The sequence below is a fragment of the Myodes glareolus genome, chromosome 18, assembly GCF_982192425.1.
Source record: "Myodes glareolus chromosome 18, mMyoGla1.1, whole genome shotgun sequence".
Classification (NCBI taxonomy): domain Eukaryota; kingdom Metazoa; phylum Chordata; class Mammalia; order Rodentia; family Cricetidae; genus Myodes; species Myodes glareolus.
Genome location: NC_142043.1, coordinates 13,735,655 through 13,748,059, shown reverse-complemented (window position 1 = coordinate 13,748,059; position 12,405 = coordinate 13,735,655). Strand labels below are relative to the sequence as shown.

The window sequence follows — 12,405 nt, the reverse complement described above, 5'->3', positions numbered from 1 at the left end:
AGTGGACGGTGTGGCCCTCTTCCACCTTGACATAAGAGGACAAGGGCATTTGCAGCTGAAGCAGAGTCTCAGTGGATGGTGCGGCCCTCTTCCACCTTGTAGTTACATGCTCATGGCCTCCAAGGTCTTCGGCAGAGGAAAGGAAAAAGAGGGACACACATAGTGCTTAAAGGGCCAGAGTCATGAGGGGTTACATCACCCCACCCCTCCCCATTCCACTGGCTAGAATCTAGTCACATGACCACAGCGCAACCGGTTGGGAAATGTGGAAAAGCCCATGGATATTTAGTAAGTGGGCACATTTGCTGGCAGGCAAATTTTAAAACAGCACAGACAGAAAACACTTCTCTAATTTTGACTCTCAAGCACGATGTAGTATTTTGCAAGGCACCATGAAGAAATGTCTGTTCAGTCCAAGTAGGGCACCACCATAGACTTGTGAAATGATCCCACCCAAGTCGAGCTTGGTAAACCAGCGAGTTTATTAGGATTGCTTCAGGGGCGTGGGCAACTCAAAGATGCACCCCAGCATAGTAACTACTTATGAAGTCACCCCTGGGTGACCACTGCACCTCTGGGACTTCTGTAAACCTGATGCCAGCTCCACCGAGGAGGAGCTTCCTCTTCCCAGGGGAGCTGAGAGCTGGGCCCTAGGCTGAGGATTTTTCCAAGGGCAGTACCTCAGACCGTAAACCCTCCAAGACCCCAAAAGTAGGGCAGTCCTAGTCAATGAGATCACTGAAGAACAAATAAGTTAAGAAGGATGGCAAATGATGTGTGCGCACACACACACATGCAGGTTTGTGCACATGAGTGTGCATGTGCGTGTGGAGGCCAAGGTCAACTTGGGTGTCATCCCTCAAGCGTCACCTCCTCTCTTATTTTATGAACCTGGATCTCTCCCTGGCCTAAAATTCACCAATTAGTCTAGTCTGGCTGGACAGCCAGTCCCACCTCTCCAGCACTGGGATAGCAAACACACGCTACCGTCCTCACCTTTTGACGTGACTTCTGGGCATGTCAGATTCCAGTCTTTATCTCACTGTCTTTGCAGACTGAACTATCTTCCCCAACCCCACAGGAAATGATCTTTAAAGGCTCCTTTAGGTGAAAACATACAATCTGAACAAAAGAATTATGTGTAATAAACATGGAGCAACCAGAAGCATACAGTAAAACTGTTCACTCTAGATCACAAAGACCCACGTTTATAATTAATGATGAGCGGCCACCTGCCTCCGTCTTTGCCCACGTCTTCCTGGCCATACGCATGATGACTTTTGTTTTGTTTATTTTAATAATGTAGTGAGGATCACCCCTATGATGGTGGTGTTGGGGTGAATCCAAGGGCTCCCACACGTGTGAGCACACCTCCTCATCAGTCTTAATGCCAAGGTCCTAAGCTTGGCCCTCTATCTCTTGTATTTTTTTATAGCATTAAAATGAGAAACAGTGTAAAGAACGGAGTGGGGGATCATTGTAAATCTTCCTTCACGCTTGGAAATCCAAGTGATAAAAACACAGGCTCTTCGAGCAGGACCGGGTTCAATTCTTAGTACCACACACATGTACTCAGTGCCAGGAGTCATTTTAGAGGCACCCAGGGAACACTCTTCCTTTGGACAAATGAGTTCACCATCCACTTCTTCTGGCCAGCCAGGATTGTGGTGGTGGGCCTGACAGTAGGTGTCTATCTTCATGAATTCAGGGAAACTAGCAGGGACCCCCACCCACACAGAGGCCAGCCCTGTATCACTCTGGACCATTGGTGGTGGTTCCAGGACGAGACCTATGGACGACATTCTGGTTCCTTGTCCAAGAGTCTGACTCACTTTGGTTGAGTCTCTCAGTACCTCACTGGATTTCCTTTATTATGAGTGAGTGCTGAGCGCCCACCCATCCTGTAGGTAGGATGACAGCAACATCCCAGAAGATGGTAGCCTCAGCCAAGCAAGAGAATGCTGCCCCCGTGATACAAACAAGCTGGTCCCTAAAGAGACCCTTTCTCACAGTTTCATAGAGCACCGTGCCTTCCCTTCCAGGTACCCCAAACTGGCTGCGAGACACCGGGAGTCCAACACCGCAGGCATTGACATCTTCTCCAAGTTCTCGGCCTACATCAAAAACACCAAGCAGCAGAAAAATGCGGGTGAGTGACCCTCCTAGGGATGCCTGGCCTGGGCCTGTTCGTGCCAAGTGCTGCATCTTTGGCTTGCCCATGGCCATTTCAGAGCGCCAGGCCAGAGAAACTTCTGGAACCAATGCTGCCTGCTATTTCCTCTTCTCCTCTCATCCTCCTGACTCAGAAGGGAGGTCACAGAACCTGCTGCCTGCAGCATAGGAGAAGCTGACTCAGAGGCAGGGGTGTAGCTCGCTTTGGAAAACTACCTTATCGTCCAGCAGAAGGCAAGACATGGAAGGGTTATTGGTGCTGTGCAGTGTCCCCAGACATGTGACTCCATCTGTGTTCACAATGGGACACAACTTTCCACTTCTCTGTAGTCCCGGAAAAGCTTTTCTGGGCTGACAGGAAGCATGAGAAGGGCGATGAGGGTCAGAATTTGGTGAACGCTATACAGACCTAATTCTCTTCACTATGAGTGTGTGGGGAGTCTAGGGATGGGATTCTGAAGGCTAGGCTCCCTCCTCCACACAGCCTTTCCTTCCTGGCAATGGCTACAAACCTATGACCTGCTTCTTCTATGATGCCCCATCAGAGGGGACTAAGCACACCACACAAGCTCAGGGAATTTCGGTCCCTCATTCAGGGGCATCCTTTAAAGATTAGCTGAGGTGTCTGAATGGGGGTGTGTGGGACCCGAAGAGTGGTTGTGAGACACTCAAAGGAAAGGGGTGAAGAAGATGGAGACAGAGAATGAGCTAGGTCCCCAGGGTCCAGTACCAAGCTAAGCAGAGGAAACGCCATGTGAATCCTCATGAACAAAGCAGTCGGTGATGCACAGTGGACCACAGGAAGATACCAGGTCCTCTTGGAGTTCAGATCAGGGGTTTCTCTGAGTACCCATGAGAAAGAAAAGGTGGGTAGTGAGAACAGAGCCGGCATAGCAGGAAGGGGATAGAGCTGTCACAGAAACTGGGATGACAGTTCAGGGTGGGAGAAAAGTGGGGGGAAGTCAAGGAAGGATCAATTGGCTCACAGTTTGAAAACACAGGGCAGGAAGTCACGACTGTCAGGTACCAGGTCCCTTTGTGCCCTCAGTCTCCTGTGCCTGCTGGTGGAGGAGGAAGGCTCCAAGTCACACACACAATCAAATTAGAAGACAGGAGGCGCAGTCTGGTTTCATCAAAGGGAATGAGAAGAGCTGGTTAACGGGCTAGCCAAAGGAAAAGTAATTTCTATGGGGGCACTTGAAGTAGGAGTCCGACCGCTGAGAAGGTTTCTAGAAGGATTTCAACTAGAGATAAGGTTGTCGTGTGTAGGAGGTCAAGGAGCTGGGAAAGGCTAAGACCAGAGGTCGGGAAGAGGTCAGAACTGCAGTACCAGTCTGTGTGTCCCTTGGACAATGACTTTATCCCTTGGACAATGGCAGCCGCTAGAGGGATGTTTAGAAGCACGGTGAGAGCAGGTTTTGGAGGGCACATGGTGATCTTGCTTCACTATAGTTTGAATACTGTAGTTCATGGAATAATGCCCTGCCCCTCAAAGGTCACGTGCATCTGTCCACCTGGACCCTCAGAATATGACCTTGTTTGGAAGTGAGGTCTTTGTAGGGGAGATTAGCTCAGGATCTCAAGATGGCTTCATCCTGCATTTAGTGTGGTCCCTCAATCCAATGACTATTGTCCTCATCAAAAGGTGAGAGGAGCTGGGCGCTGGTGGCTCACGCCTTTAAAGCCTTTAATCTCAGTACTTGGGAGGCAGAGGCAGCTGGATCTCTGTGAGTTTGAGGCCAGCCAGGTCTACAGAGCTTGTTCCAGGATAGCTAGGGTGGTTACACAGTGAAACCCTATCTCAGAAAACAAAACAAAACAACATCAACACCACCACCACCAACAACAACAAAAAAGCAAGAAGATACACACATTGCTGCAGGACACAGAGATGCAGAGCAGAGGCCAGAGATGCAGAGCAGAGGCCGCAGCCGCAGCCGCAGCCAAGGCTTTCCAGAAGCAGAAAAAGCAAAGGAAAAGTTGACATTCAATTTGGCATGTGAGAAATATCCCGTAATTAAGTCACCTGGCAAGTCGTCTTATTTAGCTATCACTCCAAGCAGACTAACTACCCGTCATAGGTGTTTTACCACTGCAGTGACAATAGCAACTACTAGTGAAGGGAAGGTCGCGCTGACTCACAGTTTGAGGGTACAGTTCGTCTTGGCAGGAGGGTGGGGCGGGGGCTCAGGGCCTCCGTTCACAGTGTGTCCACAGTCAGGAAGCAGGTGGAAGCTGATGTTCTCGGCTGGTGTTCTCCCTTTATTCATTTTATTAAATCCAAGACCCAGCCCATGGGATGGTGCCACCCACGTCAGGGTGGACCTTCCTTCCTCAGTTAAACTTCTGTGGAAACCCCCTCCTAGACACACCCGGAGGTCTGTCTCCTAGGTGATTCTAAATCCAGTGACGCTGTCAGTCAAGCTTAAGTATCACAGCCCTCAGAACTTCCTGGAAAAGTACAGTTATTGACACTTTGCTGGCCCAGGGCCCAGAGGCCAAGGAGAGGACCAGGGACGTCCCTCCTTCCCTGGGCTGGCTGGCTCTAGAATTCTGTTTCCTTAGACTCTACACCCAGTGTCTTTTTATCTCAACCACAAATATCTTCCTCTGTACTTGTCAGAGTGCCCTCAGAAAGATTATCTCATTGACTCTTCCAGATTTTTTAAATTATAAATGGTATTTACATATTATCCACATATGCAGTTCTGCTACAGCCAAAGCCAAAGCAACGGTTTGCACAGCATAGCGTGTGTCGATTTCCTGTGAACTCAATACTCTCCAGTTCTCATTGTTTCCCTTCTTCTGTTTCACCCTGGTTTTCCCCACAATGGGCTTTGCCCTTCCGTCCCTCCACCAACTCATTTGTACATTTCAAAGCTCACACAGGTCTGCTTTCTCAAGAGCTCTGCTCTTCTCAGCCCCACACTGAGATAGCCCATGCTTGTAGCAAGAACTACCCACTGCCCTGTATGCCCTTTCACGTTTCCTTCCTCCTGTCCCATACTCAGTGTTGGTAAGCAGGACCCTAAAGTCCTTAGGGGTCCATGCTTCTGCAGGCCAGTATTCATTGTAGAGACAACCTCACTGCTGCAAGAGAGCCCAGAGCCACACTCTCAAGGCAGAGCCAGCTCTATGCTCAAAGCCCACATGCTCCAGGTGACAGGAGCTCTCTCTATCCTCTGGGAGTTCCGGGCTGGAAACTGCAGGCTTTCTGACATCCATCATTTCTCACTGTCTTTTTAGTCAATCCCCTGTTCCCAATGTCTTACTTCAGATGGTAGGCATCTCCTAATTCATTGTGTCCATTCTCTGTTCTTGACATCCCTCTTCAGATGGTAGGCATCTCCTAATTCACTCTCATTTTTCTCATTTTCCGTTTGTGAGTATTTTTTAACTTGGTTTGTAGTTCCTGTGTGTCAGGGTACACATGAGGGGGTGGAAAGGTGTGCATGTGCACATGTGTATACATGTGTGTGGAGGTCAGAAGTCAATCCCAAGTGTCATTCTTCGGATGGTATCCCTTTTGTTTTTCTTGAGACCACATCTCCTGCTGGCCGGAAGCTCTCTGATGTGGCTAGATCATGCTGGCCAGTGAGCTCCAGGAGGCCATTTGACTTCTAAGTGATGTCATTGCAACTCCAAGCCACTGTGCCCAGTACTGGGGACCAAAGTGAAGTTCTCATTATTATGCAGGAAGCACTTTGCCAGCAGAGCTATTTCCAGCCCCCCCTCCCCGTCATGAGCAGAGCCTCCTCTTCCCCCTCCCCCTAGACACACTGCCGAGGGTCATCATCTAGTCCTGTCCCGTCACCAAGAAAGCTCAAGAAAAGCCGGTGCCACAAATACCATTCAACGGGGTCAGTGATCCCTCCACACACCTTGGCACAGTGCCTGGCATTGAAGGAGGGCTCAGTACACGCTAATCATAATCATGTTGTTGGAAACACAAGACAATCCTACTGCTTCTGCTCTTTCTTAGCTCCCATCCAAAATCTCCCAACTACTGCAAGCCAGCCCTCATTCCGGGGAAATACTCCCAGCTAGTCCTCAAGAGGCTCGGCCATTAATTTATGGATTCACTCTTTCATGTAGTCGTTCAGCAAAATTTCGTGGAGACTGGGAATGACTCAGGGAGTAAGGGTGCTTGCTCTACAAGCTTAAGGACCTGAGTTCAAATCTTCAGCTGCATGTAAAAGGCTGAGCCGGGCTGCATCGTGTGCCTGTAACCTCAGCTTTGGAGAGAAGAGATAGGCAGATCCTTAGAGCTTCCTGGCCAGCCAGCCTAGTGGAAAAGGTGAACTTCCAGTTCAGCAAGAGACTGTCTCAAGCCAATAAAGCAGAAGTCAACAAAGGAAGACATCCTGCTCTGCTCTTCACCTGCACACACCCACACACACCCACACACTCATGTGCAAACAACACACACACACACACACACAAACACTGCACGTAACAGCACCTATTCTGAACTCATTTAGAAATAGCTTGTGTTATGGGGCAGACAGACACTGAATCACAGTCTGAAGCTACCTAGGGAAGCAGGTTAGAGGTCTCAGTGAACTAGCTGTCTGCATGAGCTAGAAATCAGGTGGCTGTGGGATTAATGACCTGGGTTTGAACTACAGAACTAGCTGCACAATGTGTCTGAGTCTGAGAGATGTGTGTTCTCGCCAGGGCAATTTCTGAAATGATGATATGAACAACTTCTTCTTCTTCTTCTTCTTCTTCTTCTTCTTCTTCTTCTTCTTCTTCTTCTTCTTCTTCTTCTTCTTCTTCTTCTTCTTCTTTCTTCTTCTTCTTCTTCCTCTTCCTCTTCCTCCTCCTCCTCCTCTTCCTCCTCTTCCTCTTCTTCAGATTTATTTATTAATTATGTACACCGTGTTCTTCCTGCATGTATGCTGCAGGCCAAAAGGTCTCATTTCAGATGGTGTGAGTCACCATGTGGTTGCTGGGAATTGAACTCAGGACCTCTGCAAGAACAGTCAGTGCTCTTAACCTCTGAGCCATCTCTCCAGCCCAATATGAACTTCTTAGTACTTCTGCCCGGCACAGCCACAGTTGGTGTGGTGGGTTCATGTGTTTCTTCAGTCAAAGCATGCACACACCTTGGCACAGTGCCTGGCATCTAAGGAGTGCACAGTACATGCTAATCATAACCACATTGCTGGACACACAAGGCAATCCTGCTGCCTCTGCTCTCTGCTCCTCCTTCCTACCCACCTCCCACCAGCATCTGCAGGCCTCTCACCCATCGGTTTCTTTCTGCTTCTTAGACTTCTGTTCTCCCTTTCTTGTTTAATCCTTAAAATTATTATGGGTGGCAAGGGTGCACGCTGCAGTGTGGGTGTTGAGGTCAGAGGACAACTTCGGGGGTCAGTTTCCTTCTTCTGTCTTTGCATAGGGCCTGGGGGTTGAAGTTTAGTCACCAGGCTTGCCAGCCAGGCACTCTTACCTACCACTGAGCCTTGGCACCGGCCCTATTTCTTTTTATTGTTTTCTGTGGTGCGCATGTGCTCACAGGATGCTGGGAACAGAACCTGGGACCTCTGCAAAGACAGGAATTGTTCTTAACCTATTCCTAGCATCTGAGCTGTCTCCCCAGCTCCCTCATTTCCCCTTTTCTGAATGTTGCTATTCCCCAAAGCATATGCATCCCAGATTGTCACTGGCATGGTCCTGATCTCACACTCTCAGCCTCTTAGTGTGCTTTGTGCTTTGTTTTGGGGTCTGCCTCCTGTCTCTATCATTGCTGCATCCAGATCCCCTTGGTCCTCTGTGACTAGATTCTGCCTCCAGCTTGTCCCAACCCTTCCTTCATGTTCTTTTCAAGTCCCTCACAAGTGACTTGGACATTTTTATGAATGGTTAATGAGATTCTGTATTCAGATAGCTCTGTTGTCTCTCTGAGGACATACCCTCTCACCCCTCAACACCCCTCCACCAATGCCCCCTCACTACCTGACTTCAGGAAGGCATCACTGTCTTAGTGATGAGCTGAGTAACGTCACCATGTCATCACAGTGTGAATTGTGGCATCTAGATTCTCTGCCACATTATCACAGCACTTCATTGTGAAATCAGAAAGCCTGGTTAGCCGTCCCAATGCTCCCTCGTGACGCCTACACACACACCGTTTCTCACAGCGCATAGTCCATGAGCTATGAGATTCGGCCTCTCGCTACCACCAGGGTTCGCACCCGAGCCTTGCCTCTTGCTGGCCTCGCAGCACAGGGTTTGCCTCAGTTTCTCCATCTGCAAACCAGGGAGGTTAGGTGTGCACCCCACACTCATTCCTATGACACAATGGCTCTCCTCGTGTGTAAGGCCAGCTGTCCTAGTGCTGACCGCTGCACCTTGGGGGCAGTTTGAGAAATTGGATATTTGGGGGACTAGGTCAGGAAGGGAGCAGAACACTAAGGTCAACATTTGAGGAACATGTCTGAGCAAGAGCAGAGGGACCGGAGGGGCATTCAGAAAACCCAGCCTAAGAAGAAGGGGAAGGAGGGAGGGGTCACGGAGACAGGAAAGGCAGAAAGTTTAAAAAGAAAAGCCCAGGGTTATCCATGGGGAACCCCACGGTGTGGTGCCCACGGCTGTGAATCTCGCTCGCTCTGCAGCTCCTGGGATTCTCAGTCTCTTCCAGCTCTGTTTCCCGTGAGCGGCAGATTTTCAGGGAGACCCCAGCTGAATGGGGAGTAAGGATTCCTCTCTTGGACGGCTGGTGCTGAGATGGCACTGAACGGCAGAAACCTACAGAGAGGGTGCTTGTGCCCCAAGAAAGGACACCTTGGGGGTGAAAAAGTGGTCAGGCCCTAAGAAGTAGTTGTGTGGCTGCAGAGATCCCTGCTCTCCTCATACGTGGCTTTTTCTGTTGAGCAGGGGAAAGCTGTCACTTGGTTGACATTGGGATTTCCAGAATCCTGAAGCTCCCATTTTCCCTTTGGCACACCCTGTGCCATCCCTGAAGTCCATTGTCAGGCACCGATCTCTAGTGTCACCCTGAATACTCTGATGCATTGTGACAGCCACGTGGCAGAGTCCAGCCTCCCTCTCTAATTCCCACCATCTCTGACTTGAGTGATGTGAGGCACAACCCTTGCCTCCCACCTCCGCTCCGTGGAGATGCTGCCACAGCCATAGGGAAGCCCAGACGAGCCAAGATGGGCGGCGGGAGCAGCAGTCTGGACAACCCTGCCTGACCCCACTGCAAGGCAGGCCCGTGTTCTGCTGGAGACCTCAGTTTGGCTCTGTGGGTTCCCTCTTCCCTGCAGGGGTTCCTTTTATACTCCAGTACATCGCTCCTCCACTCTCTGTCACCTCTAGGCCTCTCCCTCTGAATACTCATCTTACAAATTGCCATCAGAACAGAGCTGAAAATCCCTGCTAAATCACTTGGCTTTCACAAACTCTTTTTAGCTACTTACCATAATTAAGGCGTAGCATGCTGCATTCTCCCCCATTTTTCCCAATCTCCCCTCTCCTTCCCCTTCAATCCTATCAGTTCCTGTGGCACATGTCATGTCTTATACCATATGGCGCATTCCAGGCAATTAGCAAGGGATGGAGTGCACATGTCTAATTCTCTGTTCTTATTAACTCATTTGAGAGCCCCTTTTTATTTTTTTTCCAACCCTATCACGTTTCGCTCAGATACAGTTAACATTCCTGCCCAGAATTACCATCCTAGTTTTGGGAAAGAGTGTCAGATTCTCTGTGTGTTCTTTTTAGCTGGTAGGGAATGGGCTATGTGTATGCACTGGGCTAAGTCAAAGATCTGGGGTTTTGTTCCCCTTGGTTCACATGCACCGTCTTCCATCCCCGGTCTTTATGGACATGCCACAAATGTGGGAGAGAGAGAGAGTTTAAAGGTCCCACTTGTGGGGTGGGAGAACACTCTCTTTTCCTGCTAAAGGGCTAAAAGGTCCCAGTGGTTGCCTCTGAGTGTGAACTTTATAAATCACCCACAGCCACGGGGCTTCATCCCATGGGATTTCTCAGGCTGTCTGACCATGCATCTGTGGGGTGACTGCTTTCCCAAGTTTGCGTTCCCCCTTCTCTTCTTTGTTCCAGCCTCCATTTTCTCGTTTTTACTCCCGTGTCCCTCTTTCTTTTCTATTTTATGTGTATAATCCATTTGTTTTTAGCTCCTCATAGCAAAGCATCATCCCCTAGGAAAAAAAAAGTGAGAAAAAAAAGCAGAGAAGGGCTATATGCTTGGGGTAAGTGCATGTGTGTGTGTATATGTCTGTTGTGTGTGTATGTATGTAGTGTGTATGGTGTGTACGTGTGTGTGTGTGTAAACCAGGTCCAGTACCCAGGATGGCCTGCCTGATAGGCATGGTGGGCCACCAGCGTGGCTCAAAACTTCCAAGCAGATGAAGCAAAATAAGGCTTCTGGTCAGTGCAACCTGGTTCTGCCTACAGATAAAAACAAACCAAGCTCCCGAAAGAATAACAAATAGTCCTGACTTGAGCCGCAGACACCAAGGGGCTGCTGTTTCCATTTTCTTTGGCTCTTTCCTGTGTGCTTTGCCTTCCTGCCCAGTGACTCCAGGCCAGGCGAGCTCACCCTTGCTGTTTTCTCTCCACATAGCCCCTGTTCCTGCCTTAGGCTGCACCCCCCTCCCCACCTTTCTTGCGGTCACTTCTGTTCTTTCTGCATCCTGACCTGATTTGCTTCTTTTTGCTCTTGTTTCTGTGAAAATCCCATGAGGCTTTGCTGCACAGGACTGTGCCATCCATTCTGCTGTCCCTTTGGTTCTGGAGGATGCACACATAGCAACCTGCCTGTGGTCTGTTTGTTTATTTTTTATTTTTTGAGACATGGTCTTGCTCTATATGTAGCACAAGTTAACCTGGAACTCATGAGCAAGCATCCTGTCTCAGCCTCCCAAGTGCAAGGATTACAGACATGAGCGGCCATTCGCTCATGGGCTTTATTGAATATAAATCCTATAAAATAGGGTTTTATTGCTGTGAAGAGACACTAAGACCACAGAAAGTCTTTAAGGGAAAACATTTAATTGGGGCTGGCTTACAGTTCAGAGGTTTAGTCCATTATCATCATGGTGGGAAGCAGGCAGACATGGTGCTGGAGAAGGAGCCGAGAGTTTGACATTCTTATCCGCAGGCAGGAAAAAGAAGATTGTACCACACTGAGAATAACTTGAGCACATAAGGTCTCAAAGCTCACCTCCTCAGTGACACACTTCCTCCAACAAAATCACTCCCACTCCAAAAAGGCCACACTGCAGTGCTACTCCCTATGGGGCAGTCTCTCAAACACGTGAGTCTGAGGGCGCCATTCCTATTCAAACCACCGCAGTTCCTAAGATAGGTTTGCAGGTGTTTGTCTGCTTCTGTTCCTAGGGTCACCACCGGCACAGTGAGCCAGGCTCTCCTCCATCTATTAGCAATCAAGAAAACGCCCTACAGACACGCGCAGAAGTGAATCTGATTAGAGACGATGTCTTAGTTAAGGTTGCATCTCTCTAGATTATCACTAGTTTTTGTCAAGTTGATAAAAATCCCACCATCACACCCTATGGTCATTATAACCACAAAGACCATGCTTTCCCAGACTGAAGAGCACCTGCTTCCAGGTGGCCTTCACCGGAGACAGAGTGATAAGAAATAGGTGCAGGTACCGTGTCTTCCCATCATGAAAGGCACTTGGCTGAAGCTATGCAGGCGGGTGTACCATGATACTGAAATCCACCCAATTTGCTTTAAGTCCATTCATTTAAAATGTCTCTGGTCAGCTGAAGACCAAAGATGTCCAAATGTGGGCGCTGTGTTATCTTAGACTCCTGGCTCCTACCAAGCTTTATTGAGGCTGTTTTGTGAGACGCGCTACCTCTTCTACTGTTTGCCCCCAGGCTCCCCTGTGGGAAAGGAAGAGGTCCAGGTCAACACTGCCTCATTCCTTAGCCATGGCTGCACTGGCCCTCTCCTGTGCAATGATGGCGTGTCAATTCTCACCTGTGTCCTCTGGCCTGGAGTCACGTAGCACCCTTGTCTTAGGTCAGAGGCTGATGAGGTCTTTCCGTGAAGGGTCAGATAGGAAATCTTGTGGATTTGGTAAACTGCACAAGCTCACTCAGCTCTGCTCAGCAAGGCCCTTGGAATCTCCGCGCACCCCAGACAGTCCATCAACAAGTGTGTGTAGCCGTGTTAAGTGAACTTGGTCTGTGGGTCCTAAAATTCTATCTTCACACCCTTTCCCCATGT

General features: G+C 49.2%; 1 protein-coding gene across 2 annotated transcripts in view; it reads left to right on the top strand.

Moving 5' to 3' along the window:
• The window catches only part of Clic5 (CLIC family member 5), a 156,394-nt gene that overhangs the window by 110,755 nt on the left and 33,234 nt on the right, over positions 1-12,405 (top strand). For both annotated transcript variants that reach the window (XM_048445221.3, XM_048445222.3), the window contains exon 4: positions 2,043-2,149. In XM_048445221.3, coding sequence (XP_048301178.3) covers positions 2,043-2,149 — 107 coding nt within the window. The remainder of the gene's footprint in view (positions 1-2,042; positions 2,150-12,405) is intronic.